The sequence below is a fragment of the Diabrotica virgifera genome, chromosome 7, assembly GCF_917563875.1.
Source record: "Diabrotica virgifera virgifera chromosome 7, PGI_DIABVI_V3a".
In the NCBI taxonomy this organism is placed as follows: Eukaryota; Metazoa; Arthropoda; class Insecta; order Coleoptera; family Chrysomelidae; genus Diabrotica; species Diabrotica virgifera.
This window is the reverse complement of record NC_065449.1, coordinates 27,661,144-27,684,121: the sequence shown is the minus strand read 5'-3', so window position 1 is coordinate 27,684,121 and position 22,978 is coordinate 27,661,144. Positions and strand designations below refer to the sequence as shown.

General features: G+C 33.5%; 1 protein-coding gene across 1 annotated transcript; it reads left to right on the top strand.

Annotated features, from left to right (window-relative positions):
• Positions 1 to 1,371: 1,371 nt before the first annotated feature.
• Positions 1,372 to 22,708, top strand: LOC114329337 (GTPase HRas). Its single transcript, XM_028278393.2, has 2 exons — positions 1,372 to 2,068; positions 18,133 to 22,708. The coding sequence occupies exons 1-2, from the start codon at positions 1,673 to 1,675 to the stop codon at positions 18,310 to 18,312; spliced, it is 576 nt and encodes a 191-aa protein (XP_028134194.1). The 5' UTR covers positions 1,372 to 1,672; the 3' UTR covers positions 18,313 to 22,708.
• The last annotated feature ends 270 nt before the right edge of the window (positions 22,709 to 22,978 follow it).

The window sequence follows — 22,978 nt, the reverse complement described above, 5'->3', positions numbered from 1 at the left end:
CTCAGAGCGAATAGAGTTGTCTAACTTGTTTGTACTTTATTTAAAATTAAAATTTTTCATTATTATCCACAATGAACACTAAGCCGCGTACAAACCAAGTTCGCGAGCTGTTCGCGAACAGCTGTGTGGACGACAGTTCGTAATGGGTTCGCGAACAGTTCGCTGTTCGCTCAAAGTTCGCTTGGATAGCGGTAACATCAAAGGGTTTGTTCGCGAACAACCAGTTAGTAAAAGGGGTTATGTTCGTATTTATTTACTTTAGTTTGATGTTAAATTATTTCAACGTGGCTTGCTGCTTTTTTATTGTTGTTTACTAATACATTAATAAGTTAATATTTAATACTTAATACAGTTAATTAATAGTAAATAGTTAATTAATAGTTAATAGTAAGTAGTATAATAAATAATATAGTTAATTAAGTCATAGTTAATTACTGTTTATCGAAAATGGAATGGTCCGAAGACGAAATTATTACATTAATAGAGGAATACCGTAAATATTTCAATTTATGGGATCCCAGGAATGCAGAATACAAAAAGAAAATAATTATAGTATCCATATAACAGCCTTGTTTTAAAATGGGTGAGGATATCAAAGCAATGCAACCAATGCGAACCGCAGCGTACTGTTCTATAGAACTGTTCGCGAACCACTCTAATTTTTGGTGTAGACGTCTTGTTCGGTTAGTTAGCGAGCAGCTCGCAATAGTTCGCGAACAGCTCGCGAGCTGTTCGCGAACCGCAAATTTGGTTTGGACGCGCCTTAAGGATGTGACGTCACTAACTGTCACTTTCAGTTTGCTCAAACCAGTTTGATCAAATTATTTGATGGTGGGACGCGTCCTTAACGGGGAGCAGTTCGGGTCGGTGGTCTATCTATCTCCCTCTACCGGCGCTTAGCTTTCTCTCTCTAGCATATGATGGCCGCCGCCTGTGTGTCACTGTCGTTCCGTTACTCCCACCTCTTGGTAGATACGCTCACACTCGCACGACAGGCAAAGATAGCTAAACCAACCGTACTTGATATCGACGTTGACGTTACACCCCGATGCATTGAGTGGCATATCCCTATCCCTAGCCACGTCTATTTTCTTTACATCTCTCTGGTTAGCGCACTCATCAATGGATTTCATTGCCCATAGTGCTTTTCATTCACAGTCATTTGTTTCGAGCTTCTGTCATATGTCGTTCTTGTTCACCACCGATTTTTCTTATTCTTGTTTTTATTTCTGAACCCTTAAAAATAAATAGTCATCTCCGTCTATGAAAATATTGACGTTGACGCCGCAAGCCGCAACTGTTGACGTTCCAAATATGACGTTTGTACGGTTTGCAGTAATTTTTGATGTTTGTTGGTGGAACTGATAATAAATAAAAACCCTAAGTCACTCCTCTGGGTGATCTCATAAAATTACTAAAAACTATATTTTTCTTGATTTGAGTGACATTCTCATCGTTTTTGTTGGTGTTGTCTGTAAATTCTTAATTACAGTCAATTAAAATAACTCATTGACTGAGTGAATGATCTTAATTACTTCAAGTTCAGTGTGTTGTTTTTATTTTTTATTATGCTTTGACAGCGGCTAAAGAATATCCAGAAGACCAGAAGAAAGTTTTTAGATACTCAACAAGTCTGCCACCCAAGAGGAATTTGTTTGTACATAAGACCAAAATGACTGAATACAAGCTAGTTGTAGTAGGTGCTGGTGGTGTGGGCAAATCGGCTTTAACCATACAGTTGATACAGAACCATTTCGTAGACGAATACGACCCTACAATAGAAGATTCTTACAGAAAACAAGTAGTGATAGACGGAGACACTTGTCTTTTGGATATCTTGGACACGGCTGGCCAGGAAGAGTACAGTGCGATGAGAGACCAGTACATGAGAACTGGTGAAGGGTTTCTTTTAGTTTTTGCAGTTAATTCTGCAAAGAGTTTTGAAGACATAGGGACATATCGAGAGCAGATCAAACGAGTGAAAGATGCAGAGGAAGTTCCAATGGTACTTGTTGGAAACAAATGTGACTTATCTGCTTGGGCAGTAGATATGAGCCAAGCCAGAGAGGTATGTTCCTATTTCAATTGATAACAATTTATTAGAGACATCTGCAATTTAACACGTTAAGCGCTAGACAAAATATTGAAAAAATGCCCCTCAGGCCAAGTAACGAGCTTCCTCAATACTCAGAGGTTCCTAGGAACCTCTATGGCATATGAGGCACTTCCTATATTGGTTCATAGGGACCGCCTTGGCTCTAAACGTGTTAATTATGTTTTCCAGTATTATTTCATATGTACTTTATGTCATATATATTATATATCGCCTAGTGAGAACAATAGTGGCGAAACTCGAAAATTAACGTTTTTGAGTTAAGTCCATCAATCAACATCTAAATATGCCCTCTTTGATGTGCAATATCGGCTAACAATTATTTAATTTCCTTATTACTAGAGGGCGCCTCCAAGTCTTTATGGTATTGTGAATTTGTCAAATATTTTGATGCATTAACGACGAAAGCACACCAAACTTTATATCAATACTGGCGAATCTGTAATTATGCCGTGCCTACATGTATTTGAAATATTAGATATTTTATTAAAGATGTACAATGTAGTAGTACAGTAGTAGTAGTGTAGTAGTACAATGTGCAATAGTGGCGAATGACCACTTTTGTCTGTGTGGTCGTTTTTGCTTTTTGTTTTTTTTTATAAAACTTCTTACAGAGAAACTCAGTTTCAATCGTTCTTAGGTACTTAGAAATAGCAAATCAAGAAAGCGTCTATCCACTTTGGATCAGTATTGTTTAATTCCACACTTTTGAGAACCAATATTCATTTCTAAAAAGAAGTCTTACAAAATAAATCAATTCCTTCTACCCACAATAATTTCTTTAGTAGTTTGAAATACGAAACATACGTGAGTGAAATGATGAATTTAATTTTAGTATTTATAGTTCTTTTGCTTACTTTTTATCTTTTATCATGTTTATCGTTTTCATAATTATTACTTAAGATCTTATTTTGTTATTTTTATATTGTAGGTACTTTAGTTTCATTTTGCGCATAACTGGTGTGTACAATAAAATATTTTATTTGATGCGTTTAATTTATTTTTAAAAGTAAATTTTTTAATTATTTAAAAGAGAAACTAAACTGTTGTAGTATAGTAGTATTAAAGTATAGTGGCAAAACATCAAATTAAACATCTTCGATAATGCAATAATGGCGTAACGCAGAAAAAAAAATCAAAAATAAATACAATATCCATCTTTTCTTCAAATAAAATTACGTCTACTAATTGGTTTACATATCTAGAAAGCACATTATTAGAAAATTTTTTCAAAATGATTACCTATAAGTCAGTTATACTGTTTAGCAGTTTCATCAAAACTTCAAATACGATTATCTCTAAATGTTCATTTTGAAGTTTCGTCACTATTGTTCTCACCAGGCGATATAATATAATAATATATTATATATTATCAACAAACCTTATTACCACATAGTAGTGTTCGCGGTGTGCGAACACTACTTGGAGGGTACACTACAAGTACTTGGAGGGGAAACGAGAAACGATCGTGTGCGAGTCAAGGAGAAATATTGCAACTATCTTAAATAATTCATATGGTCAATTGAAATTGTCAAATTGACGTATATTTCATACCTTCTGTCATTGAAGCAGAAAAATTATAAATTGCTCCACAATATTGATATGATATGCAATTATTATATAAAGGTAAATTTAATTAATTGTATTTTGCTTGCAGTACTGCATTTTAATAACTAATTTTATTTACTACATACAATTGTTTAAATTTGCATAACATAACCTGCATCTTATTTTTTTTTCTTATTTTTTTTGGACTATGGCCTTGACAATTATCCAGCAACCAGGACTAATATAATTGGCCAATATAATTAAAAGTGCGAATAAAAGTACAGAGCATAGAAATAGAGGTCACTTTGCCAAACTTGCACGGTCCCAATAGGGTGACAATACATTATACAGTGGCCTCTCTCTATAACAAACGCGGATATTACGAGGTTTCGCTTATAACGAGATACAGTAGATGTCCCATGAAATTCCTATATTGTGATTCTAGAATGTTACTTTCTTTCAAAAAGAAATATTGCACTTGACAGTAGAGCTGGTGGAACAAAATCAATGTCGAGTGACACTCACCATCGGAGTGGAAAGGGTTAAAACACATTTTGATTTTTGCCAATTACACACTCTGAACAAAAGATATCAAGTCTTTACAGTAGAGCTGAATGTAAATTAGAGTGGTTCATTCTACTCAAAAAGTGGTTATAAACAAATTTTTTCAAAATTATCTCAGCTATATTTCTTGTTTAAACATTTTTTTCTACTTGGCATACAGAGTCTTTATAGATCTATGTTTCACCTGTTAGGGGGAAGAGTGGGAGTAGCAAACTTTTTTGTGGTCTCAAAAATTGACATCCATAGCAAAATTCATGATTCTTTAGAGGTTCAGTAGCATTTTCGTTTCTGGTAACAGTGGTGACTGGACTGTTTTGATATAAGTCATCCCAAAATATTCCAATTACAGTGGAACCCCGATAAGTCGGCCCCCGATAACTCGGAACTCCGGCTTACCCGGACCGATTTTTATCAGACAAACATTTCAACAATAAAAATGTTTTGCTGTTACAAAATCTCGTGAAACTAATTAATTCATTTGGTGACGTCAATATACGAACGAAACGATTGAATCTGACATTACTGAAAAGATCAGGGTGCAGATGGGATCCTGTCGCGCAATTCGCAGCAAATAGAACAGTCGTATGTTTTTGGCTTCATTTTATTTCGGTTATACATACTCATTTTCAAGGTTCACGAGGTTTTGTACCAACTCTATGTAATATAATATTTGAGAGATAATGGGTATTTGTGTAATTTGAACTACATATACAATAGTAAAAATGACTCATGGCACACCACATTCATTGTCGTGTTATCAGAAACAACAGGCACCTGTATTATCCTTTATTTATTTGAAACTGTCTTAGCATTGTTTAGAAAAGTCTATTAAAATTCTTTTTTTAACAATGGTCTTAGTCATCACTGTTATTAAATAACATAACATCAGGGACGGTATTGTGTGTAGTAAAGTATTGTTCGCTTCCGTTCTGTAATCGTTCGTAAATCTATTCAGATTTTGTGTGCGTGTTTTTTGTCTATAAGGGCAACAAAACGTAAAAATGTTGTAGTGACAATGGAAAAGAAACTAGAAGCATTAAGCAGAATTGATAAAGGTGAATCTTGCAGCATTATATGGTGTCGGTACATTTACAGTATCGGATTGGAAGAAAAATAGAACTAAAATCGAAGAATTTTTTTTCAAAATGATAACAAAAGACAGTTTGGACAATCGGTGCAAAGCTAATAAAGCTAAGAATGAGACTCTTGACGACGCTTTGTATGTGTGGTTTTGTGTGGAATGCGAACGTGGTTTACCAGTGTCTGTGTGACAATTATAACGGAGTTTATCTGTAAGCATACCATATTTTATTAATTTTTACCATTTTCTCCGGCTAACCCGGATTTTCGATAACCCGGATCGGCCGCGGTCCCGATTAATCCGAGTTAACGGGGTTCCACTGTACTCTATTTTTTTTTTTAATTTCATAGGGTCTGGATGCAGACATTTGTACCATTACTCTAGACTTAATTACATAACTATATTCTTCATTCTTCATTTATTGTTGTCAAAAATTTTCTCCTGTATATTTTCTGATTTTAACAATTTTTTTAATATCAATATCAATTAATACATGAAAAATTTGAGTTTTCTTTTCCATATATTTCCATATTTTGATTTTTAATTGCTCTACTTATATTTTTTATGCATGATTTATGTCCTCACCAATTTATGGTTTATCTAAAAGTATTAATATTAATGTTATTTCATCTTTTTTAGGTCAAGGGAATGTTATTTTCTTTTGCAAAGATTGTACATTTATTTATTCATATATACCGTAAACTATTGCTTGTGTTTAAACAAGTATAAGGAATACAGACGAAGAACAAGAAATATAAGTTAGAATATCTTATTATACAGGGTGTTTCTAAATAAGTGTGACAAACGTTACGAGGTAGGTAATTCTACATGAAAAATAATGATAGATTGCTCTATAAATATATGTCGGCAAATGTTTCGTTTCTAAGATACAGGGTGTTGAAATTTTTTTACAAACTGACTATTTATTGCTCTAAAACTGGTTGAGATATGCAAATTAAATTTCATGGGTTTCAAGAGGTAGTTATTGGGCATTTTTTGACATACCATTAAGAATTTTATATTTACCATTGGCGCACGTATCAGATATGAGGGGTGTAAAATCAAAGTCGGCAATCTCCCATTTCCATAATTTTGGGAAACCGCGAAAAACTGTAGAAACTAGCAAAATTAAATTAACGCAATAAAACTGATAATAATCATATAAAATTTGGTTTGTGATCGGATGTCCAGAAGGAGAAGCTTAAGAAATTATTTATTTTCCTTTTTTTAAATATTTTTGTTTGGAGATTGCCGCTTTTGTTTGCAACGTTAGTAGATTGACTGATATGAAAATGATCTATAAGGATATTACCAGTTTTGAAACTAATTAAACATTATTGTGCCGGTTACTTAGTGAAGAAAAATATATTTTGATATTCAACAATAATGTAAAAGCAATTTAAATGCATATTACGTAAACCAAAATATCCCGAAGTTCAGGTATATATTCACAGGTTTCGACAGAGTTCACAACATTCATAGTTGATCACGTGCGAGCGCAACGTGGTTCTTATTGGCCCGCAGCGGAGATTGCCGTGTTTGGTACGCACTCAGCTATGGATATTGCCGCTTTTGCTCCTAACATGAATTTTTCACTACGATTTGTATACAGTTAAGACCGCTTTTGCTTTTTACAAATAGTTTTATCTAAAAGATAATAAAAAACGCAACAAATGGCGTCCCTAACCCAAAACATGAAAAAGTGGAGATTGCCGCCTTTGATTTTACACCCCTCATATGGTCAAAAAAATTTTTAAAATCATTGAAACTTATGTTGAATACTTTGAAAGCGTGTAGATATTATTTTTTGCATAAAACAAAGTGTAATATAAAAAAGAGGAAGATAGACTTTCGTCACAGATTGAACTAGGAATTCAAAATTAATTTTCAATTTAAAATATTTCTGTGCCATACTATGTTTTTTTTCTTTAAAACATTTCAAACCATATCCTGTGTGCTCGCTAATGGTGAATATAAAATTTTTATTTGTATGTCAAAAAATGCGCAATAACTAAACCCACCAAATTTTATGTGCATATCTCAATCGGTTTTACAGTAATAAATAAATCATCAGTTTGTAAGAATAATTTTTAACACCCCATATCTCAGAAACAAAGCATTTTGCAGACATATGTTTATAGAGCAAACTGTCATTAATTTTTCATGTAGAATAATCACCCCTTTAATTAAAGTTTGTCACACTTTTTAGAAACACCCTGTATAAATTTAATTACTAATTTTGTGAAGTAAACAGAGCAGTTTTTATTTAGATATTACACAAAACACCATTCTACAATGAGTTGTTTTTCATATCTGAGGTTTTACATTATGTGGCAAGGTTTATGTATGCAGTTGTCATTCATTTTTGGTTCATCTTGATAAAAACTTCTTTAATTTTGGAACAATAAACACATTACCCACAATTCAAAGATAAAAACTACATTATCTGCATTAGGTTGCTCATTTGTGGTTTTTGAGGAAAATTTAATATAAAACACAAGCACAAATTGAGATAGAAATACTAAAATAAAAATGGTATGACTGGTATGAGAAAAAAATATATTTACAGACATGACAGTACAGTAGACTCCCGTAAGTTCGGCCTCGGTTAGTTCGGTCTTCGCTTAGTCCGGCCGGCTCTCTGAGCATTAGTCACACACATTCTTGTTTCACTTGCAATTTTTACTGTTTATATAGACAGTATACTTGTTGTGTGTGTGGACAATAACTGTTTCGCGTCGTGCATTAAACTGCTTAAAAATGAGTGAAACGCGTAAACGTAAGTACAAGTCAATGGAACAGAGACTAGAAGCTCTGGAAAGATTGGACAAAGGAGAATTCGTGCAAACTATTTGCAGAGATTTAAATGTGATACAAAAGAAACAAAAACGTGGCAAAAGTACAATCAACGACTGGCGGCGTAATAGAAAAACTATTGAAGGCTTTTGTACACAGATTTAAACGGAAAAAGTTCTACAGAAGCGTTGCACACTGAGAAAAGCAAAACACGAATTGGTGGAAGATGCTCTGTGGTTGTGGTTCGTTCAAGAACGAAGACGAGGAACCCCGTTAACTGGACCAATCGTAAAAGAGAAGGCTATGATCTTGCACTCAAAGCTTCAACCAGAAGAGGTGTTCTTGGCTAGTGAGGAATGGCTCTCCCGATGGAAAAAGAGACACGGGGTCTGCAAAATTGTTCTGCAAAATTTTTAAAAATCATTGGTGACCAAAACTTGAGTCCAAAGCAAATCTACAACATCGTCGAAACTGGGTTAAGTTTTAGACTTTTGCCAGAAAAACCTTTGTCACCTCACAAGAAACATCTGCGGCAGGATTTAAAGTTAGCAAAGAGAGGATGCCTCGGGGACCCACAAGATACCCCTATTTGTCATTGGCACAGTAGAAAAATCGAGAGCGTTTAAGAACATAAACATGGAAACTCTACCAGTGTATTACCGGTCGCAGAAATCAGCACGGATGGACACATATTTGTTCAGGGAATGGTTTGTGTGCGAATTTGTTCCTAAAGTGAAAAACCATTTAACAAAATTAAATCTGCCCATCAAAGAACTTCTACTGCTTGACAACGCGCCTACTCACCAGGACGGTCTTCAGTGTGACGATGAAAAAGAAATTAAATTGCTGTTCCTGCCACCCAATGTAACCAGTCCTCAACAGCCAATGGACCAAGGGGTCATTGAGTGCTTCAAGAGAAAGTTCGCCGAAAACTGCTTTCTGAAGTTCTTTCCAAACTGGAGGCTGATGACAACTTAGACCTCTTAAAAGTGCTGAAGTCAGTTAATATGAAGGATGTTGTGTACATGTCGGCCGAGGCACACGTCTAAATACCACCATCGACGTTTGTAAGGTCTTGAAAAAAACTGTGGCCAAATCTTGTAGATGAGCCAAACAACATTCTTGTTAACGAACCTGATGACAATGTAGCTCTATTGCACGACCTTCAGAAAGTACCGAACTGTGGTCCCATTGTTGAAAAAGATGTTTTGGAGTGGATCGACTTTGAAAAGGAGCTACACAACGAGGTTTTAAACGACGACGAAATCGCCGAGTGTGTCATTCGCCAAGAAAATGAGAAGGATAACGATACAGATGCTGCTGATAATGAGGATGAAGATAAAGAAAATAAAATGAGCCTCGCTGAAGGCAAAACAGCTTTGCAACTGGCAGCTACCTACGTCAAACAGCAAAAATAAGCAACTGCCATCGATGGAATGATTATTAAACAGTGGCGTGACTTTGCACATCATAAATCATTAGAAAAAAATTCAGAAAAAAAATGACTGATTTTTTTAAATGTTTAAGAAGCCAAAAAACCCATGTGCAATACTATTTTTAAATTTTATTAGGCCTAGAGTTCTGTAACTATGGTTTAATAGTATTTTTGTAACGGTCTATCTTTTCATATGTGTTAAATATATGTCAGAGTATTCCTCTGTGTTGTCTTCAACTTAATGTACAATTTTTTGTTTAGCTAGATCTATACAAACAATAAATGGACATTTTTTAGATAAGCATCGGTTAGTTCGGCCACTTTTAAGTTCGGCCTAGGGTCCGGTCCCGAGGAGGCCGAACTTACGGGAGTCTACTGTATTAGCATGTCGAAAGTATAGATAGTAAAGTAGGTTGTGAATTAATGTATGGATGCAAAATTTGTACTGAAATAAGCGAAGAATTGAAAGCAAGCACAATAAAACAGGATTAAGCAAAAGACACATTGAAAGATAAAAGCCAAAGAAAATAGTAAAGTACTTCGCAAAATAGTAAAGTCAAAACTGGTAAAAATGACATAGTCCTTATAGCGGGCAATCACAAAAGGATGCAAAATTTAGTTTAGATGAGATAGGGAAGTTGAAGATGATATTAAATATTAAGAAAAGTAACATAATACAGTAAGTTTTAGGGGCAAAATAAAACATACAAAGGATAAAAACTAGAAGAGGTCTCAACAGTTGAATACCTTCTCTAAATATATTTTCAAATGATAGAAAATTTGATTTGAAGATAGATGATAAACATAATAAATCCAAAAAAATGTACTACCTATGCTAAATAAAACAATTTGCGGAAAGAAGGAATTAAACAACAAAACTAAATTACAATTACTATTTAACATACCAATAGGACACATGCAAGTTAACACGTTGACAGACAGAACGTCTATAGACGACTAATTTCCATTGATGTAATGTGGCACGACGTCTATAGACGTTGCATTTTTCTCTATTCTACTGTGCAAGATACATATAGTGTCACAACACTTGCTTATACTTTTGACGCACTGTCCGTAAACGTGTTAAAGCTGGGTATTACAAAAGAAACATGAAAGTAAAATAAATGCTATTGAAATAAAAGTATTGAGAAAATACCACACAACATCAGGCAAGACAGAATTCGAATCAAATAAGAAACTGACTAAAGCAAGAATCCATGGCACTTACAAAAAAGGTGAGATGAAAGATGGCCAAAGAGACTATTAGAAACTAAATGAGTAAAGAAACGCAAAAGACAACAAAAAAAGTTGAATAAATGGAATTATAAAAGCAGGTAAAGCCAGAGGGATGAACTACACAGAAATTAAAATGATATTGAGAAATTAAAAAGAATGGAAATAGAGAATAGACACCGACACAAAAAATCTGCCACCTTACAAGGTAAAAGGAGTTAACAGAAGAAGACTAAGAACATTTGCCAAAGCTTGTAATAAAAGACCAACACTTTCCACCAGTTCCTTCATTTCACTCCTATGTTGTTGTCTTTAAATCTTTTTCTATAAATAACAAACGTTTGTTATAGAAGAAGATAGCAAATACAAAATAAGTGATTGATGTGATCGTTCATGGGTAGTGTGACCAACTAGCCCGAAAAATCCGGGACATGGCCCGAATTACGAAGTCGTGTCCCAGCGTCCCAGACAAGGCTTCCGGGCCATCCGAATTTTCAAAATTTTGGTAAAATTATATTTTGAAATTTTGAATACGTTATTCTTCTAAGAATTCACATCAAATTGAATTCGTGGGACGAAAAAAAGTCGGCAATTTCTAGAGTGTAATGCTAACACCACGTCCAAAATCCATGCATTTTATATCGTGGTATTATAGATTATAGTTCTACGGACTATAGGATATGCTATAGAACTCCTATAGTTCTATAGGACTGATCGGGTCACAAATGAGGAGGTCCTTAGAAGAATGGGGAAGAACCAAGAAGTACTAACCACCATCAGATCTCGAAAGATGGAATACTTTGGACACATTATGCGAAATGAATCCAAATATGCCCTCCTACAACCCATCCTGCAAGGAAAAATATTTGGAAAGCGAGGTCCATGAAGAAGAACATCCTGGTTAAAGAACCTCAGAACCTGGTTCAACACAACATATTGTGCAGCTAATTCGCGTTGCTGCAGATAAAGTGAAGATTGCCATGACGATCGCCACCATTCGTCACGGATAGGCACGTCAAGAAGAAGATAGTTCTATAAAAACTAAAATGGTGGATTTTTTCGTTTCTGTATTTTAATTATCGTGTTCTTAAAAAATGGCCCGATTTTTATTGAAAAGTCCCGGATTTCAGGTATTTTTTTCAGCCTTGTCCCAGATTCGAGTGACTTGGAGTTGGTCACACTATTCATGGGTATTCTTTCATTTTTCCGACTGTATATGATACAGCTCAAGTTGATTACCCAGTTGGAGTTGACTATTCCTAGTTCGAGTCAACTCAAACGGCTGGTTTCAGTAAAAGTTGATTATAAATATAAAATGAAGATTTTGATTCAACATTTACTACTAGTAAAAGTAGACTCCAACTAGGAAAAGTGCACTCTTCCCAATGCCATTTAGTAAGAGTTGATTCACACAAACAACCGATTCTAGAAATTAAATGTGACTGGATATGTTGAAATCGTGATAAGTAGTTGAAACAGTCAAAACAAAGAGATGCGCACTCGTCAAAAAACAACACGTGAAATACTCGTATAATCTACATTTACTGAATCGATCCAGGAATAATCAACTCAAACTAGTAAGAGTTGATTCTATTTTTCCCGCGATCTGCTTTTACTATTAACAAGAACAAGGGTTAGGAAGAGTATACTTCAACTAGTAAAAGTTGAATTAAATTTTTCAAATCAACTCTTACTGCTCGTTTTAGTTGGAGTTGACTCGAACTAGGAATAGTCAACTCTAACTGGGAATCAACTTGAACTGTAACATAATATACATTATTTGTTTTTATTGATCATAGAAGTCCAAGTTCAATTTTTTCTGCATTAAACAATTGGAGAAAAAAATAATATAAATAAAAGAGGAACAACATAATGGCTGCAATCATTAAGATAGTAGTAGCTGTAGATATTTCCAAAACTATATAAATTCCCACTAAGGGTACTGAATCGTTAAATATAAATTACATTTATTGGATAGCTTTGAATTGCTAACATATTTCATATTTTAACATTCTTTTAGTCATTATTTAATTGTATATAAATTACAGTATAATTAAGTAGTATTACATTTTGTTATTTTTGGTAGTTTATTAAAATAGTTACTGTTAATTAACTTTCTACAGTATTTTAATGTTTACAACTTAGATGAGTCATTCATCTTTTTAAATAATAGCCAATTTATTCATTTTTTAAATGATTTGTTGGTCTAAAAACTGTGATTACAGGAATTTGGTGATGATGCATGTATATTAGTCACAATTAGTCAGAATAATTTATTATAAGGGTGATTGTCATAAATGAATGTTGGGGACATATATTTTTCATTTAATAAACGCCAATAAGATGCTCAAGAACATTACAATCTGATCAAACAGTATGATCAATGAGCAACTTTTTTGTAGTCTAAAGTATTACTAAAAACTTCAGACTAAGGGCAAACTCACGATACCTTGTTTTTAAACTAAGAGGATTAATTCAAATTTACCCCGCTCTAATGCTTGTTTGTAGTTGGTCCAACCGCAGGCAAGTTTACTGCACTAAATTATGAAACGTTGCCACTATTGACATTTATGAAATTTTGACACTATTGGCATTTAAAATTATATATTAAACCGGTTTTATAGCGTTCTATACCTTTCGGTTCCTAATCGCTACTCCTTTCTATTGTGGAAGTCTTTAGTCTAGGCGCCAAATAGAGGTCACCGTGTCCTTTTCAATTCTGATGGACAAACTCAACGGTTTCTTATGGATTTTTGGCTGCTGATTACGAATTTCGAGGGTGGATTTCGATCCGAGTGGTCAAAAAATTGTTATGAACAATTAAATTGTTTATAAGGTTCTGGCTCATAAACTAAAAGAGATAAAAAATAATATTTCAAATAAAATTTGTTCGTTAATAAAAAAAACGAAGAAAAAACGTTTACTAAACTTAAATCCAACAATTAGAACTCAAGATATTGTAAAATTAGTGCACAATGCAAATTGCAAATGGCAAAATAAGTATTTTTCGAAGCTTTATCGATCTTAACTCGGCTTCAACGCATGCAAATGAACCATAGAAGGTCTCATTTTAAAGCTTCATTAATAGGCTTCCAAACAGAGTTTGTTAAAATACTTTATCATTTGTTTTAAAATTATACCCGTTTGAAGTTATAATTTTCTTAAAAAAATTGTACATTAATTTGTTTATAAGGGTTTCAAGCAAATTTAAGCTATAAACAATTATACTTTAATTAACAATAATGATAAAAGAGCTCAAAAGGGACATTTTGAGCTTAGATATCGATATTTTAATAGTGCGCTCTGAGGCGCAAGATCGGCTCACCGCGTAAAGGTTCACGCGTTAACTTCTCGATGCAAAATATAATTTCTATGTATATATACGTTATCTTCATTTTTGAAGATCCTAATAAAATTTTATCCTATAATTCTTATAATTAAATCATCATACTGTAACCTCGTATCACCTTTCATTCTATTTACTTTTTCTTCTATTTTTTGTACTAAATGAGAAAAAAACATTAAAAACTAATATTTTAGAAATAGAACTAAAAAGTAAGTTGATATTATTTATTAATACTATTTTTACAAACTTTTTGTTTCATGCATCTGAATCTGAATCGAGATATACAGGGAATCTCAGTTTTTTTACGTCTGCATAAGTTCTTAGAGCAATTTTTACAGTTACATGGTGGTACTAAGTCTGTTCTTGTACGCAGTAAAATTAAAATTTTCTGGGGCTTCAGAGTCTAATTATCTATATGATATAGATATAATCTGTATCATATAGATATCCAGTGGATAGTAGATAGTATCTATATAAAGTGGATCTAGTTCTTTTGCAGCATCATCAAGGCACGTCAATTGTGTGTATGCTGCCACAACATAAATGCTCGTTTTATATGCAAGGATGATGCTGCAAAGTAACTCAATCCATTTTTATATGGCTATCACATATTGGCTCATTTGCATGCGTAGAAGCCGGGTTACGATCGATAAAGCGTCGAAAAATACTTGATTGTGAGCCGATGTTGCGCCTCATAGCGCGCCATTAAAATATCGATATCTTGACCAAAAATAAACGTACGAACATTTTCTTAAGCTCAAATTATTCCTTTTGATTTCGTCTATCATTATTGTTAATTGAAAGTATAAATGTTTACAGCTCAAATCTACTTGAAACCCTTAAAGACAAATTAATGTACAATTTTTTTAAGAAAATTATAACTTCAAACGGGTATAATTTTAAAACAAATAAAGATAAAGTATTTTAACAAACTTTGTTTGGAAGCCTATTAATGAAGCTTTAAAATGAGACCTTCTAAAGCTCATTTGCATGCGTAGAAGCCGTTACGATCGATGGCAATTTGCATTGTGCACTAATTTTACAATATCTTGAGTTATAATTGTTGGATTTAAGTTTAGTAAACGTTTTTTTCTTAGTTTTTTATTAATGCACAAATTTTATTTGCAACATTATTTTTTATCTCTTCTGGTTTATGAGCCAGAGCCTTATAAACAATTAAATTGTTTATAACAATTTTTTGACCACTCGGATCGAAATTCACCCTCGAAATTCGTAATCAGCAGCCAAAAATCCATAAGAAACCGTTGAGTTTGTCCATCAGAATTGAACAGGACACGGTGACCCCTCTGGCGCCTAGACTACTTTTCCTCTTAAGTTTCTTTCCCACATCGCTTTTGATATGTCCTTTATCCATGCAGTTGCTGATCTTCCTCGTTTTCGTTTTTCTGTGGGGTCCATTCCATCACTTTTTTTTGGGATTCTTCTTTCCTGCATTCATCTTATGTGTCCGTACTTGTTCTGTGGCCCATATCTCAATACAGTCAACTGCCTTTTCATAGTCTATGAAGGACAGAGATACAGGTAGTTGATAATCATTAGATTTCTCTATCAATGTTCTCATTGTCAGCAGATGCTCTGATATACAGGGTGTCCCGAAAAGATTGGTCATAAATTATACCACACATTCTGGGGTCACAAATAGTTCGATTGAACATAACTTACCTTAGTACAAAAATGTGCTCATAAAAAAAGTTATAGCCCTTTAAAGTTACAAAATGAAAATCGATTTTTTTCAATATATCGAAAACTGTTGGAGATTTTTTATTGAAAATGGACATGTATAATTCTTATGACAGGAACATCTTAAAACAAAATTATAGTGAAATTTGTTCACCCCATAAAAGTTTTATGGGGGTTTTGTTCCCTGAAACCCCCCCAAACTTTGGTGTACGTTCCAATTAATTCATTATTGTGGTACCATTAGTTAAATACAACGATTTTAAACCTTTTTTGCCTCTTAGTATTTTTTAGATAAGCCAATTTTTATCGAGATGCGGCTTCTTTTTTAATATGTTTACATAAAAATTTTATGGAGTTTTGTTCCTTTAAACCCCCCAAATGTTCGTGTACGTTCCAATTAAACTATTATTGTGGTACCATTAGTTAAACACAGTGTTTTTAAAACTTTTTTGCCTCTTGGTCTTTTTTTGATAAGTCACCTTTTATCGAGATGTGGCTTCTTTTTCAAAATATACCTAAAAATGTAAATTACAAATAAATTTTCAGATTATTAACAGGTCTCTATAATCGTACTTAACCATATACAAATATGTGGTGGATTCGACAAATATTCAAAATATCTCAAAAAAACTAACTTTTCGAAAAAGTACTAAGAGGCAAAAAAGTTTTAAAAATATTGTGTTTAACTAATGGTGCCACAATAATAATTTAATTGGAACGTACACAAAAGTTTGGGGGGGTTTAAGGGAACAAAACCCCCATAAAATTTTTATGGGGTGCACAAATTCCACTTTAATTTTTTTTTAAGATGTTGCTGCCATAAGAATGCCACATGTCCATTGTCAATAAAAAATCTCTACGAGTTTTCGATATATGAAAAAAAATCAATTTTAATTTTATAACTTCAATGGGCTGTAACTTCTTTTGTGTGCACTATTGTATATAGGTAAGTCAGGTTCAATCAACCTATTTTTGACCCCAGAATCTGTCGTATAAGTTATGACCAATCTTTTCGGGACACCCTGTATAACAGAGTAGGCATGTTTAGTCTTGGAAAATTCTCGAGAATGAAAAATCAGAGAATATTCTTTATATGAAGAATTTTCTGAGAATTCAAAATTATATACAAAATTATGAGACTAAACAACAGTGTTCTTTATATAAATATAAACAAAATACAAAAACAACAGAGAACACAAAATTTATTTGATAAAAAAATGAAAGTTTCTTCTTAACAACAAATAATGCAAGTAATGGATGTGGTGATTTAATCAGAAAAACATGAGGCCTCCGGTTCAGAATCTATTTCTATCATTAGCTCATCCTGGTCATCTACATTCTGCATTTCAATGTACTGATGAGAAGTTGTGTGATTTTATTTTTCACGAGTCGTCAGCTCAATCATGGATTGGTCTACGTCTAAAGGGGCATTTAGACGGGCTAGTTTTTGAAGCAATATTTTGCCGAAAATATATATTTGGTATGTATCTGGCAACATTGCAGCCATCTAATGAAAATATCGCCGTCTGGCTGAGCCATTTGGCCGAAATCTTACTAATATTTTAACATTATTGCAGTGCCTGATGAGTTTCGACAAAGTCGAACTGCTGTGGAAAATTTTGCATGTTGCTTTGTATTTTTTCTTTATTTTCTGTACTCTGTTGAAATTTAATTTGGTTTTGTCAAAACATACAAAGAAAAGATGAATACGTGGTCAAATGAAATCACAACAAGTTTTATTAATACAGTACATTTACGTCCAGAGTTGTGGAACTTAGCATACTTCTGGAACTATGAGACAAATGGAAGAGTAGTGCACCCTGAATAAATACATTAAACTAAAACTGTTAGTATATGTAAATAACAAAATGAATTTCGACTCTTAATCAAAACGAAACCGTAGATTTTCTTATTTTATATAAATAACAATTGCTACTCTTGTTGAGATGGGTATTGCGTTTCTCATGTTTGATCTTTTTTCTCTATTCTTGGCCCTATCATATTTATTAATAGTTCGAAATCACTTTTTGACATTCTTGTAAAATTCTTAAACAAATAATTGTCTAGCATTATTTCCATAATTAAATTACTCATTGTTTCGCGTTTACTTAGAAAAGCGTTATCCACATTTTCCGTTTTTCATTCTTCTTTTTTATGTATCGTCTTAGATTAGCACGATTAAGGACGCAGCAACTCTCAAGAGAATATTCTCGTTCTCGAGAATATTCTGTTGAGAATATTCTTTTCTTACATCACTAGGTATGTTCCTTGTTTGTTTATAAAAGCTAACGAAAGTATTTTTGCTTATGTTTTAGGTTGCGAAGCAATACGGTATACCCTTCGTAGAGACCTCGGCAAAGACAAGAATGGGAGTCGACGATGCCTTCTACACATTAGTTCGAGAAATCCGCAAGGACAAATCAAATAGGAAAAAATGGTCTCATGGCCACGGACACGGGCGTGGGCCCTTTAAGCTCCGGTGCTCAATACTGTAGGTAGACTGGACTTGTTACTAGTGATCTCTTTCTATTTCTTGGGAGGATCGGGTGATATCTGTTATACATTTACTATAACAAAGAATCACTTTGATTTTTAAATTAGCTACAGATTACGAAAGTGGTGGAGTGGTGATGATTTTTTACGATACTCGTGGGTTTTTATTTAAAAACATGAACCAAATGGTTCATTCTCTTTTTTATCTCCTTTTATTATAAGATAAACAAATAGCACATATTTTGTAAGTTTTAGAACTTAGCTTCATAAAAAAAAGAATCATGGAAGGAGGCTGGTGGGATTTTAAGTTTTCATCTCCACTAAATGTTGAGAAAAGGGTTAAAATTCCACCATTTGTTTGGTCCTTCGAGCCGGATTAAAGGCGCGAGATAGTGTCTATTTAAGATAGCGAGGGAGCGTATATCACTGCATACTGCGTTCTTGACGATGGTCCAAACATTGTTGCGAACTTGAGGTGAGAGGCAAAATCGGCAACGAATCATTTACAATATCTATCAAGACATTCTCTACCCTCTTCTTATTCCCGAAATGTCATAAAGTCTATAAAATCTGTAAGAAAATTGATATTTAGTGTATAACAATATGACTACACTCCAAAAGCATAAAAAATTGTAATAGTTTATTGAGTTTTTTATATTCTTTTCCTCCTTTATTTTTTCTTCTTCGTAAGGATGTAGTAGCGTCATGTAATTTGTTTGACTATTTCTGTCCAATTATCTCTCCTGTGCGTGTTGTTTCTCTTCGAATAATGAGTAACCAGTCATGTCCTTTAATTGATCATCGTGCTGGAGAGATCTTCCTCTGGTTCTTTTGACCTCTACGTTGCCTTCAACTACAGTCAGTATCATGATTTTAGCTGGCCCCTTCCAGAATGTTTCCATATTTTTTATTATTTGTAAATTATAATAAGCCTTAGTCTTAAGGTTTTTTCACTCCTTCTATTATTCAGTTTTGCGCACCACAGATCTGTAACATTTGCTCTGGGTAATATTACATAGGTTCATTGTGAAGTGGTACACCTGAAGGACATGTTACAGAAGAGTTCTGTAGAGCAGCAGTTTTTTCTTTTTGTTACTGTGAGTGCTAAATAGGCTTAGAAAAAAATGCAACAATGGGCTGGTCCCCATATCAAATGTGACTTCTACGTACATTTGGAAAGAAAAAAATGCTACCCTTCTAAAACATACCATGAAGCTGACCTCTGATCTGTGTTTTCAACTGAAAAAAAAACCTAAAATTACATTACGACCAGCCTCTTTCGTGCAGTCCTCTACTTTAGATCAATTTTTTTTCTTGGGGGTTTGTTGTCGATTTTATCTTCTCTTCGACAGGTATCTACCCAGCATCTTGACAAATCTTGCTAATGCAAGTGCTACTGCTATTGCACTAGATTGTTAACCTTTAAATACACGCGCTGGCGTATTTTGTACGCCAGATATAAGAATTCTACGGAAAATATATTTAAAAATTAAATTTTTGACCTTGTTTATCTACCTAACCTATCACTGGAATGTGCTTTACAATTGGTTTTAGTTTCGTTATAATCGGCGTTCTGGGAAGATCGTAATTTACAGTTTATTATTTGTTGTTTCCGGTGGTGGACAATATACGCCACGATCATAGTAATATAAGTAGTAATATAATCTTGCTATATAGTCTTTCAATTGTTTTTTGGTCATTATGGCACAAAATATATTTTTCTTTATAAACAATACTTTTTCTCATGTAAAAAATCAGATTAAAAAAATTATTAGTAATTTTATTTATCATGGAATCAGATTCCAGTTATAAATCCCAATTAGCTTACTGAGAAGGAACTCCAAGTATTCGCTGATGCCGAATAAGGTTTACAACAAACAACTAAGTGTATTTAAAAAAAAAAATAAACAGATTCGCTGTTTTTAAATGTATTTTCTTGTGTCGTATAAAGTACGCCACGCGTGTAGTTATGTTATAACTTGATGCGCGGGTAGTTAAAGGTTAAGTTCACAAATATAAAATAGAACATTAAATAATTAAACAACAAGGAATTCATAAAAAAAGTCGTTGAAACACAACACATAAAAGAGCTATAAGAAAAGTCAAACAATAAGGAATGCACGTAATTTTCCCCTTGTTGCCATATTCTAAATTTGAAAACCTATATAGGGAATAATCAGATTTTTTGACATGCCATTCCTATTACAGCGAGCATTTCATTCGCTAGAATGAGTGACGAGTTTACATGACGTCATTATTATATTTGGTGAGATTGTAAATAGCCATAGACTTATATATTATCATAGACAGAGTGTCATTCAGAGGAAAGTGATGACACCATCTTTTTTATTTGGATTAATGCTGTTTCACTCTTACGCATAGTAAAGCTGCGACAGTTGTCCTCCCCTTCCGTGCCTATACTCACACTTAATGTCATCTTAGTTTAACGATACAATGTGCTAGAAAGAGATACCGCAAACCAGTCCATGAGATCTTGTCGTCAGGACGCGCTGAGGGTAGGCTCACTCTGTGTTAATATATACCTCTATGTAAATAGCAGCTGACGTCTGTCATAATATTGGAGGTTAAATATAATGTCAAATTATTGTTTTCAAATTATATTATATTTATTTAGTTTATATTTTAACAACAGTGTATTTTTTAACCAATTTCACTTTCCCTTCCGTATCCTTGATTGGTCGATTAGGTTCGTAATAGTTTCGTTGTATGGTAGGTTTAGTTAAGCGTTAATTTTAACAAATGTTGCTGGCTAAATTGTCACAGCTCCCAAAGGCCATAAAATAAAGAAGAAGAAAAGATAAACAAACTAAAATCTTAACCTTCTATAGGACAATGTCAGTTTGACACTTATAGTAAAGATCTATCTAAGTAAAGTTAATTATCTTTGTTTCACACTCTAAAAGAGAAACAGTGCAGGCTGTAGCAGCTTTGGTAAATATTGTATGTCACTTTGACACTGACGTTAGTCATTTCTTTTTTGGGAAGTTCAGTTATCAGAAGTGACTGGAAATTACTACACAACCAACGCACCTGCTCATAGCCAATAATATTAATAGTAAACAGACATAAAAATAACATAAACCTTACGCCAATCAATGATTATTTATTTACACCATTATAATGTATTGATAACAAATGAAAAAATTATTTATTGTACAAAATAAAAATATTTTGTTGAAATAAACTCCACAAAATTTTATGAGATTAGTAGACACTCCCACTATTTCTAATAATTCTTTTTTTAATGAAAGATTAAGTTGATTTTAGCAGTTAATAGTGTAAGGTCATAGAGATATATATTAACATAGAGGGAGCCTACCTTCCGCGCTTCCTGACGACAAGATCTCATGGACTGGTTTGCGGCATCTCTTTCTAACACATTGTATCGAAAATATATGATTACATTCAGTGTGAATATAGGCACGGAAGAGGAGGACAACTGTAGCAGCTTTACTATGCGTAAGAGTGAAACAGCACTAATCCAAATAAAAAAGATGGTTTCGTCACTTCACTCTGAATGACACTCTCTCTATGCTAATATATAACTCTATGTGTGAGGTAGGAATTTTTGTGTTGTATGTTTCCTATTCCGAATGTGTCAAAGTGAATCTCGGTAGAGCGAATTCAGTATAACTATGTGTTTTTTATTTGGCAACAGCGCTGTCCTACCAAACTTGACGGTAGCGAAAAAAACTAATATATGAGGAAAAATTTGTTGAATTTATTTACCGTTAAGTTTGTACCGGTGCGTTATGATGTCATTTAATCTATGACGTGCATTCCTAATTGTTTGACTTTTGGTTTATATACTCAAACGGAGGATTTTTATTTCCCAAGTTACGTAGGTGCGCTGCTCAGTACGAACTTAAGAATCATAACGCTCAGTTGAGACCTGCGCATCAGGCGCGTGAAATCTTTCGCCATTTTGCCCGTGCTTCCACTTTAATGCGTAGTTGTAAAATTTACAACAGATAGTTAAATTTTTAACAGTAATATAATAATTAGTAACTTTAAATATAACTTTTACTTGGTTAAAAGGTTTATTCCTACTGTTAAAGTAAAAAATCATGTCCGCTCATATCGCTGTAATCAAAATGCATCAAAGCATTCTTTTATCACTTCGTAATCTGTAGCATTGTTACAAGTTAATACAAAAAAATACAGTGTGAGTGTACAAAAGTGCGTGTATTGTGTGACTATGAGTTAATATAAAATAATTTTGATTTCGATTTATATATATAGTATAAATATTTACATGCCGGCAAAAATGCCGTTCTTCTATTTTATAAAATCATTTTTGTTGTTTTTCCGATTTTATTAATTGCTGTACCAGTCTGCAGCACAAAATATTAGGAAATAAAGTGTATTTCTAAAATATTTAATCGTTTTTCTTTATTCTAATGTGTTGTGTAATCGCCAAATAGGAAGAACCGATGCTAGGTATTTTTAGTAGTTGTGCATTGGTTCTTAGCTGAAGCGTGCTTACCTATTAACAACTCGTTCCTGAATCTTTCCTAATAAATTATGCTTGTTAAATACAGGCGATCTTGTTCGCTGGGAGCTTTAATAATTATGAGTATAGGTCACGTGGTACTCTCTCGCGATTTGGAGGACGATCTTATGTGTATACTTTTTATGTGATTTACA